The 20,791-nt window shown below is 33.9% G+C and overlaps 1 protein-coding gene across 1 annotated transcript in view; it reads left to right on the top strand.

Annotated features, from left to right (window-relative positions):
- Positions 1–72: 72 nt before the first annotated feature.
- LOC120628404 (protein takeout) overlaps positions 73–20,791 on the top strand; it is a 37,655-nt gene continuing 16,936 nt past the window's right edge. Inside the window, exon 1 of the mRNA XM_039896760.1 lies at positions 73–259. Within this exon, the coding sequence (XP_039752694.1) occupies positions 202–259 (58 nt within the window). The 5' untranslated portion in view covers positions 73–201. The remainder of the gene's footprint in view (positions 260–20,791) is intronic.

The following is a 20,791-nucleotide window of genomic DNA, read 5'->3' as shown; positions in this document are numbered from 1 at the left end:
AAACTAGTTTTGCAAAGCGCTTCCATTCTGCAATAAGCGCGCGAAAAATAAATATATATTCTATGGTCGGACGCGCGCGGTCTCAGTTCAACATACACGTCGCACGCGCGTTCTCTTTGCTAAATTCAAACATCCGTTCGGGAATTCAACGAAAAAGTTTTCATCTGTGCGATTAAAGAGGTTTTTCTTGAGTGAAAAAAAATGTTTTTAAATTTTTTCTTTGCCACTATAACGATAGCAGCGGCACAGAATGCATTGCGTAAGTTTTTTTATGTTATTTTATGAGGTGAAGGTAGTTGTTTTGTAATGTCGGGCATTTAGTCTCAAAAAGTTTTAACTTTTATTTGAGTTATTTGCAATTATAACATTTTTAACTCAATTCGGATTTATTAGATTAATTTGCACTGTAGGTAGGGTTTTTTTTGTGAATCCCTTATCAAAAAGCGCGTTTCGCATATTTATTACTCTGTCTGCTTGCGTAATATTCAAATAAGTATTGCAAGTATTAACATCCAAGTACGATCGTTTTTAGCAGTGAGATTTCCTGAATTTTTACATGAAGCATCCGTATGATATGTTAAGATAGATACGTTAAAACCTGGCTTAGGCCAGTATTCCGAGGGCCGGTACGTAAAGGAGATAATTAATATATCTAAAAATAAACTTCTAAAATTTCTTAATTAAAAAGCTACAAAATAAAATTGGAAGTCGTACGATGTTTGTGGAGATTCTTTAGGAGTATAAATACGAAAAGTTTATTTTGATGGTATAATTTAGACTTAGAAATAATAGGTTATTTATTTCACGCCAATGTTATTTCTGGTAACGTTACTACTACGTAACAATTACTAAAACAGGAAGTAGTATATTCTTTCAATATTATTTTAACAGTAAACAATATAAATATAAAAAGATTATTTTATCCTTCGATATGTGTTAAAATGGTTAAAATATAATTCTATTCGTCGACGTTCTAAATATGAAGTAGGGGTTTTAATAAACCTTCTATGATTTCTTACTTAATGCCAGAATTAAAATATGTAATATCTTAGTAATGTGAACTCGTATTATCTTATAGACAACTTATAATTCAGGAACAATTGATTACAATGTGTAATCAATTTTTATTCAAATTCTTAACTTAATAAATATAAGTAACGATATTTTTCCAAAACTATATACAAGTGGAATATTTGGTTTCGACCTATTGTAAACAGTTAAAATTTTCAAGCTTAAAAGTAGCAAAATCTGTACGCTGTAATTTAAAATTTCTTCAATCTTTATACCCCACACGAAACAGATCTTCGGCAATGTACTCCCGCACGCTCCGACACCGGAGCATCCTCAGGAGATGTCGTAAGTCAAGTGATTTAACGATTATTCTTTGTAAAGTCACTTCTGTTTGATGTGGAATATAAAGATTAAAGAAACCACAGATTCTCCTGCTTTACGTGGAATTCCGCAAAGTAACGCCTGCTTCTACCCAATATTTAAAAATGGTATTTCGATCATGCACTAGCTAAAAGCTACGTATAACAGAAACATGTTAAATAATAGTTCAATAACAAACGCTAAGAAGTTACCGAGGAAATAGTTAAAAGTGATCGCGTAACCGGCAACGAGTTAACTGTGTGTTAAAGGTAGGTATCAATAACACATTTTATGCAACAAGCCAGGTTTGTTAGTTTAGCATAGCATTCCGGATGTAATTCACCTATCCGATACATGCAAATAATAGGCAAGAATTTTCCGGAAATTATCTTACTGTACACAGAATTAAGAGTATACAGAAACCGTTTACTACTAATATTGAGGCATCAACACCACTTCACTTTAGTAATATTTTTGGAACAAGCGGTTAGCCACTTAATTCCATTTAGCAGTTGACAACAACTTTTTACCCCTAATGTTAAATAACCCCTAAAATGGAAAAAAAATTGTGAGCCAGCATCATTTCTTAGGTGTATAGAGAATGCGATGAGACGTGCGCGGGGCGTTTTCATTGTTTTTGGACACATCACCCTGTTTGCAAAAATTATTACTAAAACTTTGTTATTTGAAAATGGCTGAGCAACGCCAGCGTACAATACGTTTCGTTCTCAATGTGCTAGGATGGAGATATTTAATTTGACAGCATATACTGTGTGACATTCGAAAAATGAATCACTATACTGTTCAAAGTCAAAGTCGAAAATATCTTTATTCGAGTAAGCCAATAGGTGGCCTTTTGATGCGTACATAACAATTACACGGTAGTGAGATGATGGCGATAAACATATTCGTAAACTTAAAACTAACGCTACGAGAGATCCAAACGCGTCCTGGTCTAAGAAGAAGCCCACAACAAACTTAGCCGGGTGTTTTTTTTTTGTCATCACCATCTCACAATGTCATTTAAAATTATTAGAAGAGCAACCTGGTTAGAGCAATAATTCACAACCAAGCTTTTTTATTGATTACGTAGTCCTTTTTTATCGATACTATAATAGGACTTCTCTATAAGCTTTCGTTTAATAAAAACTTTGAACTTTTTAAGAAACATCTCCAAGATGTCATTGGGTAGTTTATTGTAGAAATGTATGTATTTTTCTTAAATTAAGAAATGTATTTATGAACGTACATTACATTTTTAAATATGTACTGACTATACACTGTCTTTATTTTAAAATCTTTTAATTTATGTCTCAATGACTCTCTTGGACCCGTTTTGTAGATCGAACGAACAGCCCTCTTCTGCAGCACGAAAAGTGCATCAGCAGCATTACCCAAAGTAAAATTCCATATGACATAATGCTGTGAAAGTAACTAAAATACACCAGTCTAGCAATTTCTACGTCGGTCATATGGCGTATCTTCTTTACCGCATAGGCAGCAGAACTAAGCCTGTTCGATAAATTATTTACATGAGGGCCCCATTGAAGTTTAGAATCTAACGTTATTCCTCGAAAAACTGTCGTATCCTCCATATTATTCTCATAAAGTTAATACGTTTAACTTAAATAAGTTTGTATATTTTACGTGCGTATATAGATCGTGCGGCAGTTAGTTATATTTATTATGAAGATTTTTTTATGGGAATAGAGTAAAAAATATTATTATTATATTATAATGCTTTATAAAACACGATATACTGGCAATAGGTAAACTTCCGACTTGCGGTAATCTCTCCGGTTTTGCTATTTTGATAAGAATTTAAAATTTAATCAGACAGTTAGAAATTCAAATTTATGTATTTCAACATCAAGACTCTGTTATAATTAAAATGGATGGAAAGACTTTACGTTTCTGGGTGTTAAAATATGTTAATTCACTTCAAAATATTTTTCCAATACAAAAGACTTCAACGACTTTGTTTGAACACATATATTTTTAAATTTAATTTTAAAAGAATTGGTCGAGTACATGTTCACCAAGGTTTCGTTAATTAATCTGTTCTTAGATTACGATTTATTTTTATTATAATAGGCACTTAGTAGACCGGTTAAGATTTTATTATACTATTAGTTATATTAAGTTTGGGTACCTAAATTCTGTGCGCTTACAAAAAATCAATGCAAAAAACTTAATAAGCCAGTATTGGGTAGAAGCAGGCGTTACTTTTCAGAAATCCATGATATATTATGAATATTAAGCTTAATTTGAAAAGCAGGTGAATCTGTATGGTGTAATTTATAATTTCTTCAATCCTTATAATCAACACCAAACAGATCTTCGGTGTGACACATTTGTACTTAACAATTATTTATTGTAAAGTCAACATCTCCTGAGGATGCTCCGGTTTCGGAGTGAAAAGTGCGTAGAGGGTACATTGCCGAAGATCTGTTTGTTCTTTAGTATATGAAAAAGTTATAAATGACACCATACAGATTCTCCTGCTTTTCGCGGACTATAGCAAATTAAGCTTACTTTCATAATATAATAAGCCAGTGTTTGGTTAATTTGTCCATCATTTACGCAGCGACGTTTAGACGGGATATTATCCTTAAAGAAAGTTCGAGCTGGAGAGTGGACAGAGGCTTGGTTTTACGTGCGTCTATTATTATTAATCAGGAACTACATCTGTCTCTTCGTTTGTTTTTTTGCAAGGATATATCTTGCGTTTGAAGATGTACATAGTTTTGTTTCGGGAAAAACAATGGATGCTCAGTGCTGTTTTGTTGTTTTCTCGGTAAATGTATATTCACCAGAGTAGGTAGTTCTGTTTACTGCCTCCTTGTGTTTAATTGTTAGCATGTTTAACTATATCGGTCCTGGGATCGATTACCAGTGTAATCTCCCTGTGTACTCATCATCATCATATCAACAACTTATCGAAACACTACACGGTATGCACTCTAAAAAAAAATTGGTTATTCCTAACAAGATAGTGATTGTTGTGATCAAGCATCTTGATTCCATACGAGCCTAACAAGAACATAGATACATCAAATACGATGATAATGATTGTTTATCATAATTCAATGGACTGGGCAACTGTATTGCTCCTATTATTGTTACTTAACTAAGGCATATTCTTAACTGATTCAATTTACGTACTTGTTTAAGCTAAATAATTAAAAATGATCTAATCATACAAAGAAGTAAATAATAATAGAAACAACGTATTTATTTGTTAGAATCAATGAACATACCTACATTGTTAGCTCAATCTATAATGAACTTGCTGCTATAACTAATCAGCTTTTGTTGTTATGTTTATTATCATAATTGTTATAATTTATATAACGTCAACTAAGAGAAAATCTCTCTTAGTTGGCTTTCTTTTTTTAGAGTGTGGGTGACCTTCCTAAATGACAAAGGTTTAGGCCTTAGCTCACCAGTGGCCCAGTACAGATTTGTGGGCTTCACACACGAGTCCTCCATAATGTTCTCAAAGTCTGACCAATCCGCAATTGGCCAGCGTGGTAGACTAAACACTTCTCATTCTGAGTGGAGACTCTTGCTCTGTGGTGGACCTGTAATGTGTTTATGATACTAGGAATATAATAAATCAAATATTAATAATAAATATCAAAGCGTGTTCAGATCTGGCTAATATACGGCAATAAAACATGTTTTCAAAGATACATTAGGTCATGCTGTTCAGTCTGTGATCGTAAATCAAACAAGCTGGCGTAGGAAAATAATAATTTCAAGTATGCTCGAACTAAAAGCTAAGTGAGGTTAAATTTATTTATTCGTGACTTTGTTTTATATTAGGTATTTACCTACTTGTGAACACATAATTCAAAGTTCTTTGTAAGGGCCCGGAATGAGTTATCACTTATCTTATGTTAGCTAGTTTGTTATATTTTTATTTAATTCGGCGCTTCTTACGATCAACTTAAATAAGCTTTATTATATAAATAAACCGTCTATAAAAAACTAAACAGACAGCCGCGGAATGGGACTTTGTACTATACAATGTTGAGATAACTCTACATATAAACAATCGGTTAAGTTAGTTTATTTATAAATTATTATATAGTTACTTCATTTTATTGGAGTGCATTCTACTTAATTGAAAACTCGGACCTCTTTAACGTTCACACGGTTCAACATTGCGTCAAGGATTTCGTCATGTATAAGAATGATCAAGACGTTCCATTTCACGGAAGGCACGAGAATCTTAACTCACCTACATTCAGACTTCCGTATTGTAAATAGGAACGTGTGTGGTTTATGTTATTATTATTTACCTTAAAGGTGCCTTTTCATGAGAACCGTTCGAATAATTCCGATTAATTCCAAATTCAAATTTTCTTTGTGTAGGCCTATCACAGGCACTTATGATGTGTTTATACATTTATGTTTACTTAATTGTGAGATGATGGTGGCAACTACGATCAGCAACTTTAATCCAAAACTACGATATGGTGGAATATGGAATATGGCTTGCAAAGATCTCACGAGTCTTTGATTTTAATTATTGAGATCGCTTGATTTCTGTATTTTAACTGCAGTAGTTACCTTTTTTTCTATAATAAATAAACCAACAGCAAGAACATTGATTTAAGTTTAAATTCGCATTTGAAATAGACAGTTTGAGTGAATATAGAGCTTGAAAAAGAGGATACAAACACTTATATAAATTTGACGTACATAGATACAAAATATATTTGAAAAACAGACCAAGACAATATTCATAACAATTTTAAAAGGAAAACACACAAAAATAAAATAATATCTATTTACAGACATCCTAAAAAATAAAAAATAATATAAAATTAAAACAATTTAAAACGACTTATTTATATTTGGTTCTTTTTTGTCTATGTTTTATTTGTCGATTATTATATGAATGAAAACTTTGTGCAAAGATACGTAATGTAATGGCGGCTTAACGATCTATAATCGGTGTGTGATGCATGCAAGCGTTTATTTAAATAGATAATGCTAATATGTAATCTCCACTCATGTTTCTCTGTGCATATTGATTATTTTGTGTCATGTTTCCCACTAAAGTAACAAACATAATATATTATAGCTCAAAGTCCATTTAGCAGCAAAAAAAAAAAGCAGTTCATTAAATTAATAAATAAATATACTATGACAATACACACATCGCCATCTAGCCCCAAAGTAAACATAGCTTCTGGGTACTAAGATGACTGATGAATATTTTTATGAATAATATAGTTTACCGCCGATACTATTTGTATATCGGCGCTCTATCGGTGATAGCGCATTGTAGGAGCACGACTTCACTTCCGGGGGGGCGAGTTCGAATCCCTCACTTTCTTTCACTTCGCACCTCTAACTTTTCCAATTTATGTGCGTTTTAAGTAATTAAAATATCACTTGCTTCGTTAGTAAAGGAAAAGATCGTTAGGAAACCTGCCTGAGGGTTCCCAAAAGGATAGCTCAAGGGTGTGTGGAGTCCACCAATCCGCACTGGGCCAGCGTAATGGACTACGGCCTTAACCCCTTCTCATTGTGGGAGAAAACCCGTGCCTTGTAGTGGGCCAATAATGGGTTGATTCAATTCAATTTCAATTTCTATTTCTTTATTTTCAGATTGAGTTACATAGTTGGCGGGTACAATAATATAATAGTGCTACAATCGCCATGGATTGGCATGCAAATTTGATTTCTTAAAAACTATGTATTTACAATGCTCTTTTAATTAAATTCATATCCAGTATTTAAATCAAATAATAATAATAATAATATACAACAAATCTATTAAAAAAATATATGTTAAAGTTCTATAAAATGTCACATAAATATTCTTTAATGTCGCTATTTAAGTAAGAACTCCTTAATTTTACGCTAAAATGATAAAACATTCAGGTTTCTGTCCGCCAATGACGCTGGTAGCTTATTATAAATAATAGGTGCCATATTAAAGATACTTTTACCGAAAAATTTTGTATAATGATGATGACATAGTTTATATGATGATAATTATCAATCAGTAGCCTAATATAGTCCACGGCTGGACTAAAGGCATCTCCCAAGGAAAACCCTTCCTAACCATAATCACCACTCTGGGCAGACTCGTGAGTGATCGCAATAAATGTTACTATTGGCATAGATGAAGTTGCCGGTCGTACTCCGTATTGGCTTGTATGAATAAAGATATCTTACATCGCCATCTAGCCCTAAAGTAAACATAGCTTATTTATATATACACTAGCGGACCCAGCGCCATCTATCGGGCTGATTTGTGAAGCCAAACCATCCAGGGTGCCACCCAAACGCATACCGAAAAATTCATTCAAATCGGTCCAGCCGTCTAGGAGGAGTTCAGTGACATACACACGCACACAAGAAATATATATATAAAGATAGCTTAGCATATGGGCATTAACATAGCTGATAAATATTTGTATTAATATAATCTACACAAACATTTATATCATGCAGATAAACACCCAGATACTGAAAAACATGAATCGAACCCACGGCCTTGGACTCAGAAAGCAGGGTCGCTGCCCACAGCGCCATTCGGCTATCTAGAATATTGCCGAAAATTAAGCTGAAGTTTTACCCATTAGGCTATCACCGCTTACCATTTGGTAAGGAGTCCTTACTAACAACGGTCAGCTAAATTGATCATGGCCTACAAATTTCAGCCTTAATAAAGGCATAGGCTACAATAACCCTTGAAGGCCGCAGCCAAGTCACAACAATAGCATGTAAACAATCCACAATGCACCCATTTACATTCAGCGTCGGTCACTGAGTGCGACCCTCTACTCTACGATATAGCCTCAACGTGACTTATCACTAAACTGTCTTTTTTCCACTACAATCTACCCCTTAAATACCTCTTCATTTTGACGTAACTTTCACAAAGTTTTGATTTATACAGGGAGTAACTTTAGCTACTTTTTTGTGGTTAGTTGTTATTTTTAATACCTTGTCTGGATGAGCTCAATTTCTACCCAAGTTTATTGGTGTATTATCTATGGAACTAACTAAGGGAAAAAAGTCATTTTAGCTAACACTTTATATAAAAAAACTAGCTTTCCCGGAACGGAACGCAACTTCGTACCGCCAAACAATTTTTTTTTAGAAAACTATATTTTAATACTTTTTATCTTATTCGGGAATATGATAAATCCAAAAAATCCAATAACATAAAAAATGGTCCAGCCGTTCTTGAGTTATAAACGATGTAACTAACACAACTTTCTTTCAAAATTCAAAAAAATTCAAAATTCAAAATTCATTTATTTCAAGTAGGCCTAATACAAGCACTTTTGAAACGTCAAGTCTGTCCGTGTGTAGTGACTCTACCACCGGTTCGGAAGGCAGATTCTACCGAGAAGAAGCCGGCAAGAAACTCAGCAGTTGCTCTTTTCCAACATCAAAAATTTACATTTTATATTTTAACATTCATTTTTCTATCTTGTGAGAGATGAAAGCGGAGCCGGGTGCTTCCAAGCAACCTTGTCATTAAGAAACTCATCAATTGTATAATAACCTCGCTGTAATAAATGTGTTTTAACACATTCTTTAAACTTATGGATTGGTAGGTCCAAAATTACCTTAGGAATCATATTATAAAAGCGTATACTCAATCCCACAAATGACTTCTGCACCTTTCGCAGACGATATGCAGATGTCACCAATTTATGACCATTTCTTGTAAGTCGACTGTTTATATCCACTTTTTGTTTATAAAGACTAATATGTTGTCTTACAAATACTATATTGTTATAAATGTATTGTGAGGCTACCGTAAGCATACCAATTTCTTTAAATTTTTCACGGAGCGATTCACGTGATTTAAGTTTATATATTGACCGTACAGCTCTTTTCTGCAATATGAATATAGTTTCAATATCAGCAGCTTTGCCCCATAATAAGATCCCGTAAGACATCACACTATGAAAGTACGCGAAGTAAACAAGTCTTGCTGTTTCTACGTCAGTAATCTGTCTAATTTTCCTGACGGCGTAGGCAGCCGAGCTTAGTTTACCTGCTAGTGTATCTATATGGGTACCCCACTGAAGCTTACAATCCAAGGTCATGCCCAGAAAAACCGTGGAATCTTCCATTTTTAGTGATTCTCCATTTATTATTATATTTTTATTAACTTTCTTTACATTTGGTAAAATAAATTCCACACACTTAGTTTTTTTTGCATTTAAAAGTAAATTATTGACAGTAAACCAGTGCGACACATGCGACATAGCACGGCTTACATCGTCAGAGTTGTCTCTACCTCTATCAGTTTTAAAAATTAGAGATGTATCATCAGCAAACAGTACAATGTCACAGGTTTCACTGACATGGTGTGGTAGATCATTTATATACACCAAAAATAGAAAGGGACCCAAGATTGAACCCTGTGGGACACCCATTGACGTAGCCGACCCCTGCGACTTAATGTCTTTTATGCAAACCCTTTGGGTTCTGTCACTGAGATAAGAGGCAACCAAATTTAGTGCAACGTTTTTGATACCATAATGGGCTAGTTTAAGAAGCAAGGTTTTATGATCGACACAATCGAATGCTTTGGATAGATCACAAAAAACACCAATGGCATTCTGCGAACGTTCCCAGGCATCGTACACATGTTTTAAAAGTTTAGCGCCTGCATCCGTGGTGCTACGACCTTTAGTAAAACCGTACTGCTCCGGATGTAGTAAGTTATTTACATTGAAGTGATTCAAAAGTTGATTTAATATAATTTTTTCAAAGACCTTACTAAGAGCTGGTAAGATTGAAATGGGTCTGTAATTGTTAATGTCGTTTTTATTGCCAGATTTAAATAGAGGTATAAGTTTACTATGTTTCATTAAATTTGGAAAAGTACCTCTATCAACACATTCATTAAAAAGTATGGCTAAGTAAGGGGCAATAACGTCTATAATGTTAGATATTACCATTACAGACATACCCCATAAATCACCGGTTTTTTTCTGTTTCAACAACTTAAAATTCTTTATTATATCATATGCAGATATATGTTTAAAATTAAATAAAACGTTGCACTCATTAACGTTGTTCCTCAATAAACTCTGAGCTGCAGTAGGTGAAGAATTAAGTGAATCAGTCAACAAAATAGGAACACTCTGAAAAAAGTTTTCAAAGGTACTTGCAACCTCACTGTCAGCGGTAACTTTATTATCATTAATAATTAATTCAAAGTTTACGTTGCGAGATTTAGCTTTCCCAGTTTCATTATTAACAATTTTCCAGGTTGTTTGTACTTTGTTATCCGATTTTATGATTTGATCCTTAAAGTATAGCGACTTAGCATGAAAGCAAACGTTCTTAAACGTTTTAGAGTACATTTTTACGTGTTGTAGGAAAGCTGGAGTATGGTTATATTGTTTTTCACTATAGAGCTCATACAAATTATCTCTACTTTTGTATATGCCAATAGTTGCCCAATCGCTAAACTTTATTTTTTTATTGAAATCTATATGTTTGAAATTGAATATTTTGTTAAATTCATTTTCTATGATATTAAAGAGCGTACCATAAATGCTGTCAGGATGACCGTTCTTAAAGACAAGGGCAGGAATTTTGGATGATATTTCACCTTTGAATCGCGTCAATTTGCTCTTAGTTATCGGCCTACACTTGACGATATGTTTATCTTTGTTTATATTATTCAAAACAGTAATTTGTTGGCCACAATGATCTGATCTTAAGTTGGTTATTATCGATTTACCTAAGATATCACAGTTGAGAAAAATATTATCTAAACACGATGCTGAGGGTTCTGTGATTCTAGTAGGTTCACTAAAAGCATAATTTAAATTAAAACATTTAAATAAGTTTAGCAACCTAGTCGTAGTTGCATTACTAAGTAAAATATCAACATTCAAATCCCCGCATACTATTGCTTTTTTTGTGGATACAGACAATCGCTTAAGCACATCTTCCATTACATCCTCAAAAAGGCTAAAATCACCTGAGGGGGGACGATATACACACACTATTATAAATCGCTCCAGCTCCACACAAGATAGTTCTACAGTGCGTTCAACAGAAAGACTAACTATGTCTTTTCGCTCCTTACAAGTTATATTATTGTGTACAAAAATTAAGGACCCACCATGAATTGCAGTCCTTCTGAAGAACACACTTGACATTTTGAAATTCCTTAAGATAACTGCTGGATGTGCACCAGTGAGCCAATGCTCAGTAATACACAGAATGTGTATATTGAGTTTTTCCACAAACAGTTCTATTTCAATTTCTTTGCCGGTTAAGCTCTGTATATTTTGATGTACAATGTTCATATTGGAGAGCTTCTCCGTTGTCTGGCTATCTAGTTTAAATAATTATAAGAAATTTTCTTAGTACTTGAACAAGTACTTGGGTCATTATCAGAAATATTGGTACCTAAAGTACAATTTGTAAAGTTGTCAATAGACTTAGTTACAACACTTGTAACTGTATCATTTAAATTGTAAGCTAATAATGAGGCTATATGTTGCTTACATTTTTTTGACAGATAAAAAGTATCCCTAGTCAATAACAGTGGTGAAATAAATTTATTCACATCAAAATAAAAAACTGCCTCACTATGACGGCATGTCAAGTTATAAATTAATAAATTTAAATTATAAATTTGCTTATTTCGCTTAGAACTAAGTGTGCCACAGTACGGAAAGGCACACATAACAAATCTACATTTAGATTTTTCATGCAAAGCCAGCAATTTTTCTACACATCTTATAATTTGTGTCTTTTTTACATTTAAGCTGTCTCCTAACAAAAATATAACATTTTTATTTACATCTAAAAATATTCATATATTTATATAGATTATAGCAGCCAGTGCTTGGCGGAATTTTTGAGGAACGTTCCTAAAAATTTTAACAGTAGCTATTAATTATTTTGGTCCCAGCTTTCGACAGAAATGGGTGACATGGTTATTGTTTATTATAAATCTAATAACAAAGCTCAGACTCACTCAGCGGGCGATGGAGAGAGATATGTTGGGTGTATATCTGAAATGAGGAGATCCGTAGAGGATCCAGAGTTACCGACGTAGCTCAGCGAGTCGCAAAGCTAAAGTGGAAATGTGCGGGAAACGTAGCTCAGAGAACCGATAGACGTTGGGGGCCCAAAGTGCTGGCATGGTGACCTCTCACAGGTAAACTCAACGTTGGTCGGCCCCCAACGACTTGGACAGACGACGTCAAACAAGCCCAGGACCGTGGATTTTGGAACTTCCTTCAACCGTGGATTTTGGATTTTGGAAGACCTATGTCCAGTAGTAAACTTCAATCGGTTGAAGTGATGACGATGAATTAAATATCTCTTTATATTGTTTGTAGATTTCCTCTTTGGGGGTTTCTACACCCTTGCGGATTGGAGAACATATATAACGCATTATTTTTGAAAAGTAACATAGTAAGTAGCCCCGTGTACAAAGTCCTGGGTACCAAAGCAATTATAGGAAAATTTTACGTATTTGAACTATTTTTTTTTAAATCGTATTCTCATACAACCTATGCCGAAATTAGCATATGCGTTTTTATCTTAATAACGACTGTGAAGCTCATAATTCAATTAACTTTTTTTTAGTGTCATACACAGATTGAAAAATATAGGATTAAATAAATACATAAGTACTTTAATTTGATTTGCAATTTATATTCATATTTGCAGAAATAGCCATCAATATACATACATAATTATAAGTTATTTTTTATTATAATGCTAATTAATAAATGTAAATTTATAATATTAATATCTTTATAGTTACAAAGCAAATAATATAATGTATATTTTCATAAAAGTTTTTACCTACACCTTGAGGAAATATCAAATATTTAATTACAAAATGCAAATTTGCATCTTTCAATTAAATATTACAAACACTGCCTCATTTGTTGATTGGTTAGCATGTTCGACTGCAGATCACGAGGTCGTGGTTTCGATTCTCGGGTCGTGTCAATGCATGGGTTTTTCTATCAGGAGTTTGAAAATTGGCTGTAACTCACTACCGTGCTTCGGAGAGCACGTAAGTGAGCTACGGCCAATACGTAAAGGTTTCTTTCCGATATCGGAGCTGCCGTTTCATCGGACTACGAGGGTGTAGGAGGGAGGGAGAGAGTGCACCTGTGTATGCGCACACACTTGATGGGAAACTATTTTAGGAGGAATGAAATATGGAAATATTTTAATCTGCCGAATAACCATGTTTAGAAGGTCGTTTTTACTAAGCTTCCATGTTGACGGCCAATTAGCGCAGTGAGCATCCAACCTGCTTTCTGAGTCCATGGCCGAGGGCTCAATTTCCACAACTGAACAATTATTTTTTTTGTGATGAACATGAATTTTCTTCAGTATCTGGGTGTTTATCTTTTTTTTTTTTTTTTTTTATTTATTTATTAACTCATTACACATAATATACATCACAGGTCTTTATGTAAAGGTGTAAGCATAAACTCAAAAGAATTTTTCCGTACACCTAGCCGTTGACAAATTTTTTCTTTGTTAGTCTAATAGATTAATATATTAACAATCACAATTAATGCTACTAAATCGTTACTTATTCACATTACTATTTAGAATGCGGGTAGGTCAACAATGATAAATGTAAAAACCTTTTGTTTACTTTCCATCTTAATATATATAAATCTCCTGTCACGATGTTTGTCCGCGATGGACTCCTAAACTACTTAACCGATTTTAAATTAAATTGGCACACCGTGAGCAGTCTGCTCCAACTTAAGAGATAGGATAGCTTAGATCTTTAATTATAGTCGCAATTTTATTTTATTGCAAATTATTTGTCTATAATTAATTGACAGTCACATGTTATATATATATATACTACTATACTCATTTAAGGCTTAGCGATACTGAATACTTTAAAAACAAAATCTAACGCAGACGAAGTCGCGGGCAACAGCTAGTAAATTATATAACTCAGTATAGGTAGGAACGAAGTGCGTTCATATTCCTTCACTATACATGTACAGGATGTTTTTAATTTTTTCTCATATTTTGTCATTAAATATATTATTTTGTCATTAAATATATTTGTTTGTTATAAGATCTATATAATGTTGTTTAAGTTTGTACTTAATATTTTTCTTCGTTATAACTTCCCTAAGCTCTTTAGGAAGCTGGTTAATTAAGTAAGGTATAACGTATAGCAATCGTCTTTTACCATACAGATTTCTATATTTAGTAAGTTTTAGTTTGTCACATCTTCGTATTGAATAAGACTTTTGGACTTTTTGTAAGTTTTCTGTAAAATATTCCTCATTTAACAATGCTAATTCAGTTTTCTCGTGAACAGGGATTATGTTACAAAATGCAAATAATTTACGGATCTGTTATCTGTTTATGATAATTATTTATTTATATTTTTCATAAAAATATTCAGTCATCTTAGTACCCTACTAGCTACTTACTTTAGGGCTAGATGGCGATGTGTGTATTGTCATAGTATATTTACCTATTTACTTATAGAGACAATCATACCAGAAGGTATTTTACGTTTCCATCATAATAACATTCTCATTTTAACTGTTTGTATGGAATATAGATGATATAGTCATTTTGGAAAGGTCAAAATATACTCGTCTTCATAGAAATATTTATCAAATAATAGTTTAAGAGCCATGTAATATTTAGAAGTGTCTTTAAAATTATTGAGATTTTGGCGGATTGAGAATTTAGTCTAATAGGTTCCTTCATATTTCTTTCCTATTAATAACATAAGAATATTTAGAAAAAAAAGCGAAAAAGAAATTTCTCGAGTCAACAAGCCTTTCCTAACGAGGTAAAATTATATTCGGATGGTTGTTTTAAGAGATGGCGTAATTTTTAACCGGCTGATTGCAACGAAAATGCTATGCAAAAGTCACCCTTAACTGTTTGGTTTAAGGTACATCTTGTGCGATCCAAAGTGTTGCTACATGCTCTCGAAATTTATGTGCGAAGGTCAAAACCGGTGTTCTTACAAATCAGCTGACTAGTTTATTTACACACAACACAATCTCATACGGACGGAATTTCTCTAGAATGTTTGTGAATATCTTTGTTTATAAACTTAATGAGTGAGGTAGATAGATAGAGCAACTTGATTACAACAAAATATGACAAATAAACAATGAATGAATGGCTTTTATTGTACACCACATAAAAGTACGGAAAAAATGTAAATACAAATTTTAAACAAAGTATACAGTTTATAGCCTTATGGCTTTTTGAGTATATCGGTAATATCTCCGAAGTGGGTAAGAGCTTGACACCACTTTCTTCGAAAGTGGCCAAGTTCGGATTTGAACTTGGCCATAGTCTCCAGCACCGACGCAATGTTGCCTGTTTATCGGTTTTTAACCGGATATACTTCGGTGAGTGTGCTCAGGAACTTCACAATCTTGTTCCTCCTTCCCCGTTCTACTACAGAACAGCGAGACACCGTGAGCGGTGGCATCCTTATGTGGTTGATATTACATCAACACACACGAAACGTTTTTTATCCACGTTTCTGATACGCATAATGGTTTCTAAAGGGCATGATTGTCGTCAAACGCTGTCTTATCGTTAATTAAAAAAAAATTAAAAAAAAAAAGAGCAAGCACCTCTAACTATTCTAAGTTATGTGCGTTTTAAGTAATTAAAAATGTCACTGGCTTCAACGGTGTAGGAAAACATCGTGAGGAAACCTGCATGCCTGAGAGTTCTACATAACGTTCTCAAATGTATGTGGAGTCCACCAATCCACACTGGGCCGGCGTGGCGGACTACGGCCTTAACCCCTTCGTGGGACCTGTAGGGGGCCGGTAATGGGTCGATATGATGATAGCTATCTCTGGTCGGCCAGAGATCGCTATATAAAGCGATCTCTCCCAGGCAACCAATGGCGTAAAACATAGCTCAAGAAGAGAAGTAACAATAAAAGGTAACAGAGGAGAGAAGTGTAAAGGTGGGCTTATTACTAAGAGACAAAATGTAAATTTTCAAAAGTACAAAAACTTTAAACTTTCCCTCAGTTTTCTATGGTTACAACTTACGAACTGTTGCGATCAGTCTTAGCTCTCGTTTATTGCGGTTTATTACAAATCCCGCGGCAACCGTTTGTTTTCCTGGCCTAAAAAATAGCTCTTGTTACTCTCCGTCCTTTCAACTAACTCTATACAAGAAACCATGGCGATTGGTTGCTGAGTTACAGCGTCCAGGAAGGGCAAACAAACCAACTCGCTTTCGTATTTATAATATTATAAATTAGAATTAAAAAGGTGTACTTTCTTCTATATACAACGCGTAAATGAAAACCGAAATAATACTTCACAGGCTTTCGATGTACATTATGTACTTTCTTTAAGACATATCTGTGAAACCGAAAACCAAATATTTCATAAGAATATCAAATTTAAATAAAACAAATTACAAATTAAACACAAACACACACGCACACACACGAATATAAACACGCACATACACCCGCATACAAATCAAATGTACCTACCTAAGCACCCGCCTCAAAAATTTACATAATTCTCTTTTTTTTTTTTGATTGTTTTTTTTTTTCATTTATTTATTTCTTTTCTTTCCTTTATATAATTTTCCCTGTAAAATTGTCAAACGTTTGTTAATAAGACCATAGATATAGGGAAGACACTGTCTCCTGTAACACAGTTTTAACTACCGCAGGAGACAGGGATTCACACTCATGAAATGTATACGTTTATTTTGATAAAATAAAGATATTATTATTATTATTATTAAATAGTTTTTGAGTAAACCACTGCATAGTTTTTACTGAATGAAATCAGATACAGCCAGTAACTTTATTAGGTACGCTTCACGTAGCGTAGGTAATTTGCACGTGTCGGTCTTTTATCTTCCTTAGGGTTGTCATAAGTAAACCCTTGTTTTGAATTCACGGAAAAATAAATGTGTTTCTTTTGATTTAATATTTTTACAGGGTGATTCCTTATGAAATATACTTATGCATACTTCAACATTATTTCGTAATTCGGTTACACGTTGTATAAAGAAGTCTTCTATATTCTAAATAGAATCTATTTTAATTTGGTAAAGATCCGATGAAGACCTTCGGATGTAAATACATTTGCTCTGCTTATAAGCAATGGTTTTCCACTTACCATCAGGTGTGTCATGTGCTTAGCCCGTCAATTATTATGATATAAGAGTTACACGCATTCGGAGCTACTGTTTCATAAATCATAAAGCAATTACTTGTTATGCAATACACTTTTTAATTATTAACTATGTAAGTGCAGGTATTCATTTACGCTGCGAAATTGTTTTAGTTTTTTTAATCGCATTAACCGAATAATTACACTCGCACAGACTTACCAAGTCTTGTATATTGTTTAATTCTATTATTGGTTTTTGCAAGCAACTTTGTCAAAATGTTTTTAATTTCCGAAAGAAACTGTAGGTATACTATGTGTACTTCAATCTTCTCTGGCTCCGTAATAAGTCTGTTGTTCCGTTGCTGCGTGAAATATGGACTACCAAATAAATTTCTCGAAATTGGACCTATGCAACTAGCAGTGGCGTGCGTAGAGGATATGCACAGGGTATGCAGATGATACAAAATTAAGAAAAACTCCAGTACGAGTTACGAATACTTAATGGTAGGCTTTTTTTATCTCTTACAACGCCTATCCTTAAGTTTTTTATAACTCGTACTGGAGATTTTTTTCATTTTATATAATCTGCAATCCCTGTGCATACCCTCTATGCACGCCACCGGCAATTAGATTGATATACCTACCCATTTACAATTTCGATTGCGTCTTTTAGAGTGGGAGGTCAGTTTCATCCTACCGACAAAGACGTGCCACAGAGCGATGTCGCTTAGGAACCGATACGGGATATTGGTTTCATAGCCATACTCCCTAATATTTTACACTGAGTCATCACTTACCACCAGGTGAGATTCCAGTTTAGGGCTAACTTGTATTGGAATGAAAAGAAAAGTGTAGAGCTACCAGGCAGATATCAAAATGTATCACAAAATCAAAGTAGTTGAAGTACTGTATTCTACGTCATACCGTGGTACAACTTTCTTGAATTTACCAACCATATAATTTAGACGTCGCTGAGATAATCATTGCTCAAGCAAATAGTTGCAATATGGCTTAAACAATAAGGATCAATTTAAACTGCAGCGCAGTGCAGAGTGCATTACACAATTCACTTTCGTCGTTACGCCATGCTATCTCTGCGGTGTTAGGCTAGGTCGTGACTCGTTACGAAGTCTTTTATAACGATGCTCATAATCTAATCGGAATGACTAGTAGTCGCCGAGGGATCGAAGTTTGTTATATTTATAATAATACTAGCTTATATCCGCGACTTCGTACACCTGTATTAAGGTTTTTATACCCGCACGCTCGTTAACAATCTTTAATCTCACCACGGGAACTAGTAGTGATCGGTATAGAAAGTACATGTCTTTTTCCGTTGCAAAGCTGTCTGTCCGTGTTTTTGTATATACAACGTGTAACAGAATTACAAAATAATATTGAAGGATATTAAATATTAAAAGGCATAAGCAAATGGATCATATTTATTTTTCCATACAAACGAATTAAAAAAAATCTAAGTATTTACTCGTACTTATGACAACCCTATTGATAATAAAAGACCGACACGCGCATACTCACGCTACGCAACGCGTACCTAATAAAGTGACACATGATTTTAGTATTTCGCGCGATTTTGAATCTGATTTCTTTCAGTAAAAACTATGGCAGTGGTTTACCAAAATTTATTACGGTTTCAAAGTCTTAGAGACAGTACATAATGTAACTCTAAAGTCTGTGAATTAATATTTCGGTTTTCATTTACACGTTGTAAAGATAAAGTAGATTCGCACACTTTAACAATGAATTGTTGCTCTAACTAGTTATCGAAGATGTCACGCGATTTGATAATGCAAATTAATACCTATTAGTGACAATGTAAGCTTATTGTCTCATAATTACAATGTTTATTGTACTAAACACACATTCATTAATTAGGATTCACTTACTAGCGGTCCCTCGCGACTTCGTCCGCGTATATGTCAACCTTAAAAGATAGACATATGCTATCGCGGATTTTTATTTAAAGACTTTAAAAGGGGAAAAACTTAGTCATAGATGACTGTATCGAAACTTTAACCGTTTTCTCGGATGAAAAAACCCCATTCTTCATTGGTACTATATTCCTATTTGTCTTAGCTTGATGATATATAGCCTATAGCTTTCCTGGATAAATGGGCTACCTAACACGGGAAGAATTTTCAAATGGGACAATGCAATGGGTTTAGTTCCTCAGATCATCGCGTTTAAGTAAACAAACTTTTTAGCTTTATATATTGGTATATGATATATGATTAGGACTTTTCAGCTTTATATATTAGTGTATGATATAAGATTAGGATGCATTTTAATTTAATATATATATTTTTTATTCACGTACAAGTTTATATTCGACTTGAATGAAAAAAAATGAGACGGAAATATTTTTAAAAATAGGTTAATAATTTTAACTAATTCAGTTAATAAGTAAGGCGTATTATAATATTAACGAATATTTTTGTGACATTTCTTAGTTAGTGTCTAAAGTTTAACATTTTAAGTGTTTATAATAATTTGTTATATAAATTCTAAATATGTATGAAAATTGCACGCCAGAAAATGGCAAACTGCTGGAACTATTCCAACTTGCAACACCAAAAACATGTACCCAGTTAAAGCAATAAAATTTGTTCTATTCTATAATCTCACCTATTGGTATACCCCGGTTTCTACGCAGCACCGTAGTACAACATTGAACAGTTTGAAGGGATTTCTTGAGCGGCTAGACGAGTAAAAATGTAGAAAATATATAAACGCTGGAATGCCCGTGCTGGGCACCGAACCTGGACCACCCTCTTATAAAACCACGGCGCCTATTACTGTGTCAGGGAGGTTAACATGCGTCACGGAGGTCGTCTTTGATTGAAATGTGTTTACATTCCCACTTGTTACCTACTTTACTTGACCTCTCGTGACCATCATACTCGTACAATTTACCCAACATAATTGGCCCACGTAGATACCATAATCCTTCAAACCTCAATCGCCATACGGACACCATAACTTGTAATGAAGAACAATGGCGGCAATGTCATTGACCTCAAATGAAAATGGCGAAGGGACATACGAAGTACCGAGTAGAACCTTAAATGGTGAAGGGATTTTTAGAGCCACTTCAACAGCTATCTATAACTTCAACTACTCAATTGCGTGTTTTGTAAATACTTATAAGAATTATTCAAAAGCCTGCTAAAGCCATAGGATTTTCCTTCGACTGGGAATAGAAACAGTTCCCGTGGGATTATTAATAAATTTCTATATTTATTTATTTAATT

Source organism: Pararge aegeria, chromosome 12, assembly GCF_905163445.1.
Source record: "Pararge aegeria chromosome 12, ilParAegt1.1, whole genome shotgun sequence".
Classification (NCBI taxonomy): Eukaryota; Metazoa; Arthropoda; class Insecta; order Lepidoptera; family Nymphalidae; genus Pararge; species Pararge aegeria.
Note: the sequence above shows the minus strand (reverse complement) of the source record. Positions and strands in the feature narration are given on the sequence as shown.